This window comes from Oryx dammah, unplaced genomic scaffold (genome assembly GCF_014754425.2).
Source record: "Oryx dammah isolate SB20612 unplaced genomic scaffold, SCBI_Odam_1.1 HiC_scaffold_5, whole genome shotgun sequence".
Classification (NCBI taxonomy): domain Eukaryota; kingdom Metazoa; phylum Chordata; class Mammalia; order Artiodactyla; family Bovidae; genus Oryx; species Oryx dammah.
This window is the reverse complement of record NW_024070189.1, coordinates 83,038,036-83,055,195: the sequence shown is the minus strand read 5'-3', so window position 1 is coordinate 83,055,195 and position 17,160 is coordinate 83,038,036. Positions and strand designations below refer to the sequence as shown.

The 17,160-nt window shown below is 40.0% G+C and overlaps 1 protein-coding gene across 1 annotated transcript in view; it reads right to left on the bottom strand.

Annotated features, from left to right (window-relative positions):
- Nucleotides 1-17,160, bottom strand: part of MEGF10 (multiple EGF like domains 10) — a 185,636-nt gene that overhangs the window by 111,810 nt on the left and 56,666 nt on the right. Inside the window, exons 3-4 of the mRNA XM_040241755.1 lie at nucleotides 16,443-16,544; nucleotides 15,008-15,108 (exon numbers count right to left, since the gene is read on the bottom strand). Coding sequence (XP_040097689.1) covers nucleotides 15,008-15,108; nucleotides 16,443-16,544 — 203 coding nt within the window. The remainder of the gene's footprint in view (nucleotides 1-15,007; nucleotides 15,109-16,442; nucleotides 16,545-17,160) is intronic.

Here is a 17,160-nt window from a genome sequence, read left to right as displayed (position 1 = left end):
ACACTAAAACAGGTACATGAAAAGGTGCTTGTCATCACAATTATCAGGAAAATGCAAATCAAAACCACAAGGAGGGTTCACCTTACCTCACACCTGTTAGAATGGCTATCATCAAAAAAACGAGATAACAAGTGTCCGTAAGGATATAGAGAAAATGGAACACTTTTGCACTGTTAGTGGGAATGAAAAATGATATGGTCACTGTGGAAAATAGTATGTAGGCTACTGAAAAAATAAAAAATTGAACTTCCATATGAGTCAGCAATCCTATTTCTGGGTACATATACACGGGAAATAAAATCAGTATCTCAAAGAGACATCTGCACTACCCTGTTTAATGCACGAGCGTTCATAATAGCCAAGATGTGAAAACAATCCAAATTTCCTTTGGCTGATGAGTGGATAAAAAAATGTGAGATCATATAATATGTGTGTATATATGTGTGTGTGTGTGTATACATACACACCTACATACGTATACATACATATTCAACCAACTATTACTTATTCATAAAAAAGAAGGAAATTCTGCCACTTGTGACATGGATGGCCCTGAAGGCATTATTCTAAGTGAAGTAAATCAGACAGAGAAACAGAAATACTGTATGATATCACTTATATGTGGAATCTGAAAAAGATAGACTAATAGAAAGTAGAATGGTGGTTTCCAGGGGGTGGGAGTGAGAGGAATGGGGAGATGTTTGTCCAGGGGCACAAACGTTGAGTTGTAAGATGAATAATTTCTTGGGAGCTAATGTACAGCAGAGTGATTATAGATAACAACATTATACTACATACTTAAAAGCCGTTAAGAGAGTAAATTTTAAATATTCTCACCACAAAAAAATACAATGGTAATTATGTTAGATGAAGGAGGTGTTAACTAATGATTACCTCTTATGGTAATCATTTTGCAATATGTAAGTCTATCAAATCATCACACTGTATACCTTAAACTTACACAATGATATTTGTCAATAATATCTCAATAAAGTTGAAGAAAACAAGAAAATAAACATCTAAAGAGTTTCTGATAGAGTTCAGTTCAGTTCAGTCACTCAGTTGTGTCCGACTCTTTGCAACCCCATGAATCACAGCACGCCAGGCCTCCCTGTCGATCACCAACTCCCAGAGTTCACTCAAACTCATGTCCATCAAGTCAGTGATGCCATCCAGCCATCTCATCCTCTGTCGTCCCCTTCTCCTCTCGCCCTCAATCCCTCCCAGCATCAAAGTCTTTTCCAATGAGTCAATTCTTCGCATGAGGTGGCCAAAGTACTGGAGTTTCAGCTTTAGCATCATTCCTTCCAAAGAAATCCCAGGACTGATCTCCTTTAGAATGGACTGGTTGGATCTCCTTGCAGTCCAAGGGACTCTCAAAGGGTCTTCGCCAACACCACAGTTCAAAAGCATCGATTCTTTGGCACTCAGCTTTCTTCACAGTCCAATTCTCACATCCATACATGACCATTGGAGAAACTATAGCCTTGACTAGACGGACCTTTGTTGGCAAAGTAATGTCTCTGCTTTTTAATATTCTATCTAGGTTGGTCATAACTTTTCTTCCAAGGAGTAAGCGTCTTTTAATTTCATGGCTGCAATCACCATCTGCAGTGATTTTGGAGCCCCCCAAAATAAAGTTTGACACTATTTCCACTGTTTCCCCATCTATTTCCCACGAAGTGATGGGACCAGATGCCATGATCTTCATTTTCTGAATGTTGAGCTTTAAGCCAACTTTTTCGCTTTCCTCTTTCACTTTCATCAAGAGGCTTTTTAGTTCCTCTTCACTTTCTGCCATAAGGGTGGTGTCATCTGCCTATCTGAGGTTATTGATATTTCTATCAGCAATCTTGATTCCAGCTTGTGTTTCTTCCAGCCCAGAGTTTCTCATGATGTACTCTGCATAAAAGTTAAATAAGCAGGGTGACAATATACAGCCTTGACATACTCCTTTTCCTGTTTGGAACCAGTCTATTGTTTCAGGTCCAGTTCTAACTGTTGCTTCCTGACATGCATATAGGTTTCTCAAGAGGCAGGTCAGGTGATCTGTTTCCCATTTCTTTGGAACCAGTCTGTTGTTCCATGTCCAGTTAAATATTTATAATTACCAGTCTAAGGTTATATAAAAGCAAATCAAAGGCCTTACAGCATCATTTCCCAAATAAATAGACTCTAGAAACTATCAGTTCCATTGTGTTCTTAGAAGACATAGAAAAGAAGGGTAGAGGGGTAGGGAATTTCATGGTCAAGTAAGTTTGAGATATGCCTTTACTCCAACAAAAATTTAAAAGTCAAATTTAAATTTTTGAGAAAGGCAATCTAGGAAAAGGCATTTTCCAATTTTACTGGCTAAATGCAACTGTGAATTCTGCAAAAAGAGTACTCAGTAGCTCACCCCAGGGCCATGGAATTACACATAATGCCCAGGGGGTCCAAGTCTCTGGACTTCTCTGGATCAACAGATGGATTTCATCTGAGGTAGCACATTTCTTTATGTATCCCTAGATTACATGCTAAGTTCAATCAACTGATTCAGTTGTTTTTTAAAGCTTGGGGCTTCCCTGGTGGCTCAGTGGTAAAGAATCCACCTGCCAATGCAGGAGATGCAAGTTCAATCCATGGATCAGGAAGATCACCTAGAGAAGGGAATAGCAACCCACTCCAGTATTCTTGCCTGGGAAATCCCATGGACAGAGGAGCCTAGAGGGCTGTGGTCCATGGGATTGCGGAGTTGAACACGACTTAGCACCTAAAACAAACAACAAAATTAAAGTTTAAACCTCAGTTTGGGTGGCATATCTGTAGACTTGCCATACAGCCTTTGCTTCTTCAATGAGCCCAGCTGGTCAGGGAGGCCCACCTCCACACCATGCTGCCCTCTGCGACCTAACTAAGATGGCTGCTTTTCTATGTGGTGGTTCTCTTGGAACTCTAGATAATTTCCTTTCAATCTTTTTAAGAATTACTCATTAAGGAAAAAAAGGAAAAAACTCCATCTGGAACTTGGGCTATTGCTATAGCTTCAGGAAAGAACACTGGCTTCCCCGGTGGCTCAGTGGGAAAGAATCTGCATGCGATGCAGGAGACTGGGTTCGATCCCTGCATCAGGAAAATCGCCTGGAGAAGGAAATGGCAACCTACTCCAGCATTCTTGCCTGGAGAATCCCATGGACAGAGGAGCTTGGTGGGCTGCAGTCCATGGGGTCACAAAGAGTCGGACACAACTGAGCAACCACATTTCCAAGCTTGTGTAAGATTATCTCCTGGAAGAGGCAATGGCACCAATATTCTTACCTGGAGAATCCCACAGACAGAGGAGCCTGGCGGGCTACAGTCCACAGAGTCACAATGAGTGTGACACGACTGAGCGACTGAGTACACAGACCAGGAAAGATCAGTACCCACAGAGCACTGCCTGTATCAATCTCTCCCTTTAGCATCTGTGTATGTGGTTGGAGGGATGTACTAAGTTTACCACTGGATTAATTGTGAAAGTGCTGACAGCAGCTATCCCAGGCTAAAAAATGCAAGTGCATCATCACCTGGTCATGTCAATATTTTGTGGTTGGTCACTTAGATCAAAATATAATTTTCCCCTTACTTTTAAATTAGTTTTCTCTAAAAAGTTATAGTGTAATAAAAAAATTGCTTCTCAGTTCTGAGCATTTATATTAGCTATTATTTATCCCCATAAGGAGACTGCATACATGATTGGAACTGTAAAAATTCTCCCTGTCTGCAAAGACTGAAATAGCAGAAACTAATTTTCTGGAGATAAGGTAAAGCTTTCCATTGTTTTCCTTTGGCCCTGTCTCCATGGGACTCTAAAGTCGAACTTTCTTAAGGAAAAAACAGGCAGAAGACAAGATTTCCATCTGTTTAGATGGAGGCTAAACATAGAAGTTTTATTATCATTATTAAGTTCAGGGTTTCTATCTATAAGATCCTAAGTATTCAGCATGAATTACAAGCAATAAAACAAAAAAGGTTTCCTGCATTGTTTATCAGATTTCCAATCTTCACTATTATCAGAAACCAAAGACCTAAATCAGAAAACATGTTAGGTTCAAATAGATGTGTGGGAAAACTGGAATTTCTGCTGGTGCAGTATGTGGACAAAGAATCTTTCCCAGTATTTACTGGTACATTCCTCTGAACCAAGTCGGGCTCCATGGCAACAGAAGGCAGGGTCCCTATGGAAACATGAAAAAAATCCACTGCAAGTGGCAGAAAGGGCAACACGGGTAGGTGTACTTAGGAACATACCATCTGGTTTCGCTGTCAGTTCAGGGTCTCTTTGGATAGCTTAACAAGATTGTCTCACTTTTATCTGTACTCAAAAGGGTCTGCTTAAGAGAGTCTACACACCAAGGTTGTTTGGAAATATTTGACAAGATCACAACTTTATTATTAAACAAGTCTATGAGTGTGAGAGTCAAACAAATCAGGAACAGAAAGCTCTGATTGCCTTCAACTTCAGAGAGATGCTCTTTCTCCCCCTAAATACTCACCATGTTCCCTGAATGCTCCAGAAAAGCACCGCTCACCCCAAAACAGTCCTCTGCCAAAGGCTGAATCTTCACAGCCCCAAACAAGGCTTTTGCCCTGTACTCTAGCTCTTCTCATCCAGAAAAATCTGAGTCCAAAACTTTTCAGCAGCAATAGATCAAAATGACATGAAGCCTGGACAAAAAATTAAATGTGTCCCTCCATCGTCTCCCTTGGATAGCAAAGAGATCAAACCAGTCAACCCCAAAGGACTTCAACCCTGAATATTTATTGGAAGGACTGATACTACAGCTGAAGCTCGAAAACTCTGGCCACCTGATAAGAAGAGCCAACTCACTGGAAAAGACCCTGATGCTGGGAAAGATTGAGGGCAAGAGGAGAAGTGGGTGACAGAGGATGAGATGGTTGAATGGCTTCACTGACTCAATGGACATGTGTTTGCGCAAACTCAAGGAGATAGTGAAGGATAGGCAAGTCGGACATGCTGCTCTCCACAGGGTTGCAAAGAGTTTGGCATGAGCAACTGAACAACAATAGCAACTCCATCATCTCCAGGTGAGGGAAACAAGAACCCACAGGGAAGTTCTTTCCAAAATCCTTGCCCACTCAGCCAGTTCTCCAAGCCTGCGTTTCCCCTCCAGTGGCTGAGAGTGGGGCAAAGTATAGCCATTGAAAATGTTTTTCCATTCCTTAAACAAAATTGCTGACAATATTATCCTGAGTTAGCTTGCCAAATGTTCCAGCTCACAAAGAGGAAACCCATTCTTCCTGGAGACAAGGGCAAGAATAGTTCATATAACTTCCCAGTTAATTGGAGAAGGTATAACATGAACCTATGACCAGGTGCATAATTCAGGAACCTCAACTGATGATATCTCCATGACTTAAGAGGTCCAAAATGTCATAGGAGGCCAGAAAGAGTCTAACACAGGGATGGCAAATGTGGCGCACTCGGGCCACCCAATGACCGTGACAGAAATCATTAATGAGTCACTCTGCTCTCCCTCTTAGCACAGACATGGTCTCATGATGCTCTCACTCTCACGGTCTCACTCTCTTCTAAACATGATGTTCTAGGTAGTGACTCCTAAGAGATATTACCCTCTCCCTGCAAAGGGAAACTTTTTGTTAATTCCAGTTCAATATAACATAACATTCCAATATAAAAGACATAGGAAGAAATCTATGCTGCTGCTGCTAAGTCACTTCAGTCGTGCCCGACTTGTGACAAACAGCCTAACTGGGCCCCCTGAAGAGCCACCTGTATGGCATATCTGTCTCCTGGAAGGAAAACAGTCCTGGGTAAGTGAGCTGCAGATGTCTTTAAGGTCTTAACCCCAAATTTCAGTTTACAACCCACTGCTTACTGAAACATGACATTCAAGCAAGGGTCAAGCTCATTTGCAGGAATTATTTATTACATAAACCCAGACCAGAGTTCTAGCTCCTTCTTTGCCTCCAGCCAGTTCAGTTTTTTTCACAAAACTGGCCAAGTGAAAAATCAGCTGTGAATATTCATTCAGTGCTATGGTAATCAATTGTCACACTGCTCTCTGCTAAGCACAGGAAACCATATACAGTTCAGTGTGTGGGAGTGAAGCCTTCTTATTTACGGTTCCAAAGTTCTCTTACTGAGTGCAAAGACAGCCAGGGCACATCCATGGGAACGGGTCCTCTACCACCAGGGCTGGCCTACAAGACAACAGGGTGACAGCTCAGTCCCAAACCTCTTCCTGTGTCTCCCCTGCAAGCCACACAGGCTGCAAAGCCCCCATCACAGCTTTAACTTGAAGTGAGTGGTTGACCTCCACCATCTCATAGAAGGGGCTTCCCAGGTGGTGCTGGTGGTAAAGAACCCGCCTGACAATGCAGGAGATGTTAAGAGACATGGATTTGACCCTTGGGTTGAAAAGATCCCCTGGAGGAGGACATGGCAACGTACTGCAGTCTTCTTGCCTGGAGAATCCCACGGACAGAGGAGCCTGGTGGGCTACAGCCCACGGGGCTCCAAAGAGTTGGACAGGACTGAAGCAACTTAGCACACGCATATGCATCTAACACAAGTAGGGTAACAGAGTCAAGTTCACCACAGAGGAAACAGTCATCTCAACAGTCCTTTCCTCTGCAGCAGCATCCAGCAACAGAAGACGGGGCAAACAGACTGAGGACGGGAGCTGCCCGGGAGAAGAGCCCCAAGCCATGCCCTTCGTCCGCTCACAATCCTGCTGCAAGCAGCCCTGCTCCCAGTGATCTGCTTTCTCTGCCATCAGTCAAGGACGTGGGAGGGAGAATGCATTTCTAGTCTCATCTTTGGATTAGCCAATCCTTCCCAAGGAGGGACAGTTGCCAACTTCTTATTCTGCTATTTTGCTATGAGCTTTTCCTAGTCCCAAGAAACCAAATTTACAAGCAACTCCCACTTGTACCAAAGACGTGTTTGGAAATCAGTCGTGTGTAAACCCAATACATCTTCCTGAAGTTCTAATGTTGCTAATAATGGTTAGATGCCTAGGCCAGCCTCAAGTCCTTATTCACCACTCAAGTACAAGAACATGATGATCAGGAGTCCGGGTCTCAACTCCTTTCCACCGACCCACAAGCTCACGTGTCGCTGTCTAGGACTGCTCAGGGTGCTCTCACTGCTACAGGGGAAGAGATCATGGTTCTCTCCTTGGTGTTGATAGTGGGAGGGCTGTGGGAGAAGTCAAGCGGCCACGCTGGCTCCAAACCGTTCCTGAAGCTACAAACAGGTGAGGCCCTGGGAGAGGAGGACCTGTGGACTTAAGGATGGGGAGAATGAATCCTAGTGATAGTGGTAAGAGTAAGGAGCTCGAAGCACCTGCTGGTTTAACTCCTGGCATTTATCATTCAAGTCTCAGTCTCAAACTATCTCTTTTACCAGCTGGGAAATCAGCCCATTTCTCTCTCCACTGCCACCTATTGTTTCTAAACAGCATTTCTATAGCTGTTTGAAGAACAAAGCAGTCTACTTGATCACCCTGGAAACCAAAATACAAGTAGCTCACAAATATATATTTCTTAAGAGAACAGAAACACTAATAAGTAAGGAAATACAAAGAAAAGCAAGGTACTCTTGTCACCCAGAAACCTGAAAGCAATAATCACATCTAGTGTTGGTAAGAATACAGGGAAGTGGGTACCCTCATATATTCCTTGAGGGCAGACAAGTTGTTAGAACCAATTTAGATAGCAATTTGGAAGTTTGTATCAAAAAGTCTTAAAACGTGACTCAGATTTCTCCTTTCTCCTAATATTCCATTATTCCCTTCCTATAGAAATATATTTTTACTGGGCTCCTGACCACTCAGAATAAAGATGCCCATGCAGCTCAATGAGGTCACGTAACTAGGTACCCACCAAAGAAGAAATGGATGGGATCACTTCTAGGAACTCTTCTCAGGAAATAGCTGGCATTGTCATTTGCCTCTTCTACTCTCCGCTGGAGACCTAGACTGATGTGAGGAAATCAATAATGGCACATGAAGATGAAGCCTGCACCCTAGAGATGGTGGAGCAGAAAGGTGGAAATTTCTGGGTTTCCTATTGATTTACCAACCTCTGGACTCATGTGAGAAAGAAACAAACTTTTATCTCACAGCCAAATCTAATCTTTTCTGATACAAAATACATACTCTTTGTCCCAGAAATCCTACTAAATTTGTCTTATGAATCTTTCACGTGTACAAAGAGATTCAAAATAGTTTAGTGGCTACCGTGAGCAACATTTAAGTGTCCAACATTAGAATGAGTAGATAGGCAGGAAGGCAGAAAGGAAGGAAAGAAAGAAGAAAGGAAGAAAATGTAAGTGAGACAGTCAAAAAGTGAGGAGGAAATAGATGTTAACGGATAAACTTGGAATACTGCATGTAAGCCAGTCTGTGCTGTGCACCTTTTCATTTTAGGAACAAGATCAAAAATTTAAAGGAAAGAATTATATGAAATCTTGAGGGATCAAGGTTGAGAAGATGGAAGATAGGAAGTGTCTAAGACTACTGATCTTGTGGAGGGAGGGCCAAACAATGTCTACTCTCATGACTTCAGAGAATACATGGGACCAGCACCAAGGCAAGGTGGGAGAGGATGAGCAAGATGACCTCAGAGGTTGTGATTTGAAATTCAAACATAGCCATGACATCTGCAAAATGCAACCAGACGCTAATATTTATAAGGGATGTGTGGTCATGAAAGATAAGAACTATATGAAAAGAATACATAATTGTAGCAATTACCATGGTGGTTAAAGTTAGGCATATATATATATATATATATATATACACATACACACACCCATTTATATATCTTAATGGCAAAAGATACAAAAAAAATCAATCACTGATTAGTAAAATATCTGTCAGGTGAATTTAGCTTAAGAACAAGTAGGTTTTGTTATTTCTGTTGTTTTTTTTATTGAAGTAGAGCTGATTTATAATATTGTGATAGTTTCAGGTGTACAACAAAGTGATTCGGTTATATTTTTCAGATTGTTTTCCAATTTAGGTTATTATAAGATACTGAATATAGTTCCCTGTATTGTATAGTAAATCCTTGTTGTTTGTCTACTTTATTGATAGCACTGTGTGTCTCCTAATCCCATATTCCTAATTTATCTCTCCACCTTCCCTTTCCCCTTTGGTAACCATAAGTTCTTTTTCTATGTCAAGAAACAACTAGGTTTTGGATTTATAATTTTAGTAAATTAAAATTAATTGCTAGTACTAATTTTAAAAGTGATCAGGAAAATAAATTAATGAAAAAATTCCCATTTATAATGGCATGAAAAAGAATTTAAAACCTAGGAATAATTTAACTAAAGAAGTGAAAGACCTTTACACTAAAAACTATAATAAGTTGATGAAAGAAACTGAATATACAAATACATAAAGCCTTACTCAGATACATTTGATACATTCCATGCTCATGGTTGGAAGAATTTATATTGTCAAACTGTCCATACTAACAAAGCCACCCAGAGAAGGCAATGGCACCCCACTCCAGCACTCTTGCCTGGAAAATCCCACGGACGGAGGAGCCTGGCAGGCTGCAGTCCATGGGGTCTCGAAGAGTCGGACACGACTGAGCGACTTCCCTTTCACTTTTCACTTTCATGCATTGGAGAAGGAAATAGCAACCCACTCCAGTGTTCTTGCCTGGAGAATCCCAGGGACGGGGAAGCCTGATGGGCTGCCGTCTATGGGGTTGCACAGAGTTGGACATGACTGAAGCGACTTAGCAGCAGCAGCAACAAAGCCACCATTTACAGGTTCAATTCAATCTCTATCAAAAACCCAATGGTATTTTTCACAGAAATAGAAAAAACAATCCTAAAATTTGCATGGAACCACAAATGACTCCAGATAGCTAAAGTGATCTTGAGAAAGAACAAAGCTAGAGGTATCCACATTCTGTGATTTCAAACTTTATTACAAAGTTGTAGTAATCAGTATAGTACTAGCATAAAAACAGACTCATAGATCAGTGGAACAGAATACAGAGTCCAGAAACAAACCCATACATATATGGTCAATTAATTTGTGACAAAAGAGTCGAGAACATAAAGCAATCTTTTCAATCAATGGTGTTGGGAAAACTGTACAACCCTATGCAAAAAAGTGAAACTGGATCATATATTACACCATACACAAAAATCTACTCAAAATGGATTAAAGACTTGAACGCAAGACCTGAAACCATAAAACTCTTAGAAGAAAACATAGGTGTAAAGTCCTTGACATGGGTTTCAGTGATGATTCTTTGGATTTACACCAAAAGCAAAGACTACAAAAGCAAAAATAAACGAGACTGCATCAAACTAAAAGCCTACTGCAAAGCAAACACGCACAAGAGTATCAACAAGCAAAAAACCAACCTGGTTAAAACATGCGCAAAGGATTTGAAAATATATTTTTCTAAAGAAGACATACAGATGGCCAACAGGTACATGAAAAGGTGCTCATCATCACTAATCATCAGGGAAATGCAAATTAAAACCACAATGAGATATCACCTCACATTTGTTAGCATAGCTATCATCAAATAGACAAGATACAATAAATGTCGGTGAGGATGTGGGGAAAAGGGAATCCTCATGCAATGCTGGTGGGAATGTAAGATAGTACAGCTACTATGAAAAACTGTATGGAGGTTCCTCAAAACAATTAAAAATAGAACTACCACATGCTCTAGCAATTCCACTTCTGTGTGTTTATCTGATGGAAACAAAACACTAACACAAAAAGATTATCTGCACCTCATGTTCACTGAAGCATTATTTACAAAAGCCAACACATGGAAACAACCTGGTGTCTGCCAATGGATAAACGGATAAAGAAGATGCGATATACAGATATAGAGGGATACTATTCAGCCATAAAAAGAGTGAACTTTTGCTATTTCCAACAATATGAATAGGTCTAGAGGGTATTGTGTGGGTTCAATCCCTGGGTTGGGAAGATTCCCCTGAATGAGGGCATGGCAGCCCACTCCAATATTCTTGCCTAGAGAATCCCCATAGACAGAGGAGCCTGTCGGCATACGGTCCATAGTGTCTCAAAGAGTTGGACAAGACTGAAGCAACTGAGCATGCACACAGAGGGTATTATGCTAAGTGAAACGAGTTAGACATAAAAAAGACAACTACTGTCTGGTTCTAATTGTATGTGAAATCTAAAAACAAAATGAAAACAGAATCACAGCTACAGAGAATAAATGAGTGGTTTCTGACATTGGGGTGTGAGGGTGAAATGGGTGAAGGGGAATTAAGAAGCAAAACCCTCCAGTCATAAAATAAGCCACATAGATATAATATGAATATAACACTAAGAATACAGTTAATAATATTATAATAGCTTTGTAATAATTTTAACAGATAGTTATTAGATTTATCCTGGAGATTATTTGTTAATATATGCAAATGTCAAATCACTAACCTGAAACTAACATATTTTATGTCAACTCTATTTCAATTTTTTAAGTCAAAAAAATAAATGATATTCCAGTTTTTAAAAATAATGAAACACAATCAGGCGATAATAGGAACTTTAAAAAGCGAATAACCTTACAAGTGTAATTTTATGAATAGGTTAAAACCGAATTACAGACATCTTCATGTCCCACAATATTTTCTTCTTGGAAAATTTTCCAATCCATTCTTTTTTCCAGCCAGATTCTTAGGAAAGGCTTCTAACCACACTGTTCCCTACATTTTTTGTTTTGGCTCTTCCTGCCTGATGGTAAATGTCTGTCTTCTGAACACAGAGCCTTGTTACCCAAAGTGTGCTCTGTGGACCAACAGCTTCTGTATAGCCTGAGAGTTTAGTAGAAATGAATAGTCTTGGGCAGGATGAAGCAGGGGGAGGGAGGGATGGGAAGATGGGACTTGCTCTCCAGGGGAGCTACCTTAGTCACGTAAAAGAAGCTATTTTTTCTAATATAGGTTGTTATGTGAAACCATCAATTTTTTGCCTTCTAGGTAAACTGATTAACAAAATTAAACCAAAATTATAACCAATTCGTGTGTTTCATTTCCTCTTGATAACTTGCTGAAACCAGTTAAAATGGTGACTGTGCTGGGTGCCTGGCAGCAAAACCTAGTTGGAAAAAAAAAGATTATGAAAGCAGAAACAAGAATCATGTGTTCTCTCTTCCTTCTCTATCCACAAGGGTGTCTCACTAGTGCCAGCTGTTGAGAGAACAGAAGATGTACCAGAGGCATCCCTGAGAACAAGGAAGTAACAGAAGCATGCTCGTCCTCTGGGGTTAAGCTATGAAATCAAGACATCAGAGTGGAGAGATACAAAAATACCCTTAAAGAGACGAAATAGCTCCCAGGCCTCGGAGACCAGACAGTGAGCTGATTAAATGTATTAACATACTTAAGGAAAACTGCAAGAAAAGGAAAATTTTAGTGACAAATGCTAGAGATGGCCATCCAAGTAGTCAGGAGTCATACTGGCTAGTATGAGACTTATCTCAAGGAAGAGTTAAAGTATCTTTACCATCACATTATGGCAATAATTTTTACCAGGTATGACGGTCCTGTGGGATTGCCCTGCTTTCTGAGATTAGCTGTATTACTGATGGAGGCACTGGGCTCTGGAAGGCTAGAACCATGAAGCACTGAAATTTCTAACTAACCTTGCTCAGGTCCATAATCCCTACATCAGCTGCCAATAAAATTTAGTTTCCCACATGCCAGATCTTCAAGGAGAGAAGGTATGACCAGGATACCATGTCAGCACCTCTCCAAGTTCTGTGTAACAATGAATTAGCACCCTGACTTCATATATGACTCTTAGGATTTGGATTAACAAAAAAAATCCACAATAGATAGAGCTATTTTCTCAATGTCCTGAAAACTAGGCTTATAGGTTTGAATCCTGGCAAGTACACCAAGATAATGTCTCCTTGAAGCATCTGGGAAGTGGCCAGCCCGACCAGCCAGGCCTTCCAACTCTCCAAGCTGTGTGTATTCAAGGCCCTCCTTTGAAAATTTCCCATAAGCCTAGGCCACAGAGATCAGTTCATGATTATTCTCAAAGATGTTTGACTATAAACATAATTTTTCTTATTCCACACCATTATTAATCAAACACATGCAAATTAAGAAAAATAGCAAAAGGAAAATTGGCACAGGTAAGCAAAAAGATGGGCTTTCCTGGTGGTTCAGTTGGTAAAGAATCCACCTGCAATGCAGGAAACCTGGGTTCAATCCCTGGGTAGGGAAGATCCCCTGGAGAAAGAAATGGCAACCTACTCCAGTATTCTTGCCTGGGAAATCCCATGGACTGGAGTAGCTGGAGAGCTACAGTCCACGGGGTTGCAAAGAGTCAGACACAACTTAATGACTAAATCACCACCACCATTTAAACAAAAAGACATTCTACACTGCTGGTGGCGGTATAAATTGAAAACACACCAAACATTCTAGGAATATGTGTATGCCTCTAACCCAGAAATTCTACTTCTATGAAGGTATCATTACCTATTAATTATGTAGATGAACAAAGATTTAATCACAATGACATCTTCTAAATTAGTCCATAATAGTTAAAACTTGGAAATCATGTAAATATTCAAGAGCTGAGATCAGTTAAATAAACATCTATAATGCAATAAACACTGTCATTTGTAAATTGTTGCAGAAGTACATTTACTGACCAGGAAAAACATTCACAATATATTTGTATTTTCTCCTTTTTTGCTTAGTTACATTTTCTAATTTCTCTTCAATTAACATTTATTATGATATATAGCCTTGGTTTTGAATCAAATTTGAGATATCACTCTTTCTATATACCCTGCAGAACAGAATGGCAACCCACTCCAGGATTCTTGCCTGGAGAATTCCATGGACAGAGGAGCCTGGAGGGCTTCAGTCCGTGGGGTCACAAACAGTCGGACATGACTTGAGTGACTAACGCTACACCCTTTCTATATAAAGAATAGACTCCAAAGGTTAGAAGGAAGATGATACATATACTGGTCCAAGCCCTCTCTTTATTTAGAGCAAATTAGCCATCTATGGGGTCACATGGAGTTGGACACAACTGAAGTGACTTAGCAGCAGCAGCAGCCTCAAATAAAATTATAAACCCATTTATAAATGGTTTGTCCAAGGCCACCCCGTGCTATCATTCAGTTCTGTGGAGTCTCAAGCCCAGACATAATCAGAAGTTTCTAGTGCCTCCACGCTAGAGCAGAACTCTGTCTCTTTTTACTACTCAATATCAGCATCTCATCTCAGAAAGCAAAAGTGTCCTTCTAGCTTTTTGTTGAGCCAAAATATATGAATAAAATCATTTTTAATAATACCTATCTTAAGTGTCTCTAACAGTCCTACACACAATAGTTAGAAAACACAATTGCAAACTACATGATATTCTAAGATTTCCTAAAGTGTTTCATAAAAACCAAACTTCTCTTAAGATATCTCAAAATGAATCAGTGAGATGGGGAGGGGAGGGACGAAAGAAATGACAATGAAAAGAGAAGGTCTACTTCATGATTCAGACTTGCAGCCATTTCATATTGTGAAAGCTCCTTAATAAGCCTTTCAGTCTATGCACCAGAAAAGAACATGCTGGCCCCTTGGAAGTTGACTCAAGACTCTGGTGAGTTGCTGCAGGAAGCTTACATCTCTCTTCTCTTCTCTGATGACTCCCTGACTGATTTCCAAACAGACTTTTCTTGAAGAATTGTAATGAACATTGCAGCATCCAACCTTGAATCATCTTTCTACAACTTCTGCTTTCTCCCCAAGCGAATTTCATGTCGAGACTTGTGACAGGATAGAGGGACATAGTGAACGCTTCCCTGCTTACACAGGCCGAGACAGCAGCAGTGAGTATAAGGGAAGGATCCAAGATGCCCCATCTCCACAGGCCTCAGTCTCCATCTCCACAGGCTGCCATTAACAGATGCAAACCAACACTGGGGAAAATAAATGAACTTCCAAGAAATGTTAAGTCTTACTTACGGACACACATTTCCCTGCTCTCATAAAATCCAGGACAACACTGGGACTTGCGCCTGTACATAGTTTTTTCTCCATGTCGATAGGCGGTCCGATAACTGATTCTATACAGAGGTCAAAAAAAAAATCACATCGTTACATCTTTTGATCTGCAATTTGATTAGAAATCAAAAATTTATATTCTAATACAAAAAAAACTGTCAAACATGATATAGGTATAAAAAACAAGGTCCTCCAAAATAATAAAGAAGAAACATGGGGTATATATTTTGAGCAATACTATACTAACTCACCAATTTGCTAAGAATACACTGAATGGACATTTAAGTCCACCAGCACTTTTTCCAAGGAATCAGAAGCTTCATGTCTTCTCTACTTCACTTGAGATATTTTATAAGATTACGATCAGTTCCATATACATTACTTATCTAATCACTCATCATTTATCTATATAGGTTTTAGAGGAAGAATTTGGAGAAATCCTTTAAAAATCTATGTTAGTGCATTTTTACCCTACTACAAAATAGGACACCAAAAGATAAAGAACTTTACATATAACTCAAGCTTCATTCATTTACCGATCCATTTATATAACACATGTTTATCAAGCACGTACTATATTCCAGGCATTGGGGAAAGAGCTCACAGTGAGTGAAAGAATATAAAGCTCTTGCCCTCAAGGAATTTACATTCTCCTGGGGAAGACAGACCTGTATAATTTAAGATATACACTCAACAAATAAATATATTATCAAATAATGGCTGGTAATGATTAAATGCTATCAAAAAATAAAGCTTGAGTAAGGTAATAGATTGTGACATGAAGGAATGTTGGTTGAGACACAGCAGTCAAGGGAAGTTTGTCCTAAGAAATAATAATGAGTGTGACATCATTCAATGCGGCATAAATCAGCAGGTACCACAGTCCGCCCACAACCCAGACAACAAGTATTTTCCTGATGAAATCCAGACAGTTTTCTTCCATATTAACATGACTATTTAACAGTGTTTTTGTTTCCTGTTTTCACTTTTATAGAAAAAATAAGCATGTGGCTTATTTTTCTTAAGTTCAATTCAAATTTAAGTTAGTCTAAATTAAATTCGACGTTCAAGTAGAAACATAGTCTAAGAGAGTTTTTTGATATTTAGCGATACCCATATTTAAGAGTGTCTCCCCAGTTATGCTCAACAGCTGGGTGACTTCAGCTCATCAAATGATGGTGATCAGTAGATGTTTTCTGTGTAAGTTCCTCGAGGGACAGACAATCTTTTTGTGTTTCCGTATCTCCTGCAGCTTGGAACATGGCTACAACAACCACCCGCACTCAGCAGCTATTCACTCTGTGAATGGGCCCGCCTTCCCAAGGGCTTACTCTCTCTGACTGTCAGACTCCATTCCACCATGCCAAATAAATAAACACGCCTGAGTTCCCATTACCTGTGCCGTGTGCATTTAAACCAGTTCAGAATGTCAGTGCAGCTAGTGTAGTAAATTTGATCAAAGGGATGTGGGTATGACTCTTGCACAGTCACGGAGTAGCTGGAAAGAAAAGAGAAGCAGTCAGCATTTCTCTTACATTAATGATAGACTCTGTACCAAAAAACAGTCACTGGCTAACTTATCTGTACGTCCATCTCCACACTGACTTTTAACAGAATCTCCATGTTTTGATGGGTTTCTATTTGAACTTGAACCCTAAAAGTTCCAACATTAAAATATTTAAAACACAAGAGTTTATGCTATAAATTTCAAAAAAATTTCTCATTTACTATTCACCCCAAACTCTGATATTACTAAATTTAAAAGCATACCATTTCAGGGACTTCCCTGGTGATCCAGTGACTAAGACTCCATGATCCCAATGCAGGGGGCCTGGGTTCAATCGCTAGTCAGAGAACTAGATTCCATGTACTGCAACTAAGAACCAAGGCAGCCAAATAAATAAATATTTTTTTTCAAATCACCACATATTTTTCTGTAATTTTTAGTTCCATCCCATACCTTGTGGTCCAGGGATATCAAAACCTTTCAAAAAAAGTTTTCATCATAGGCCTCAATAAATAATACCCATAGCTGAGCTGGTAAAGAATCTGCCTGCAATGCAGGAGACTTGGGTCAAGAAGATCCCCTGGAGAACAGATAGGCTACCCACTCC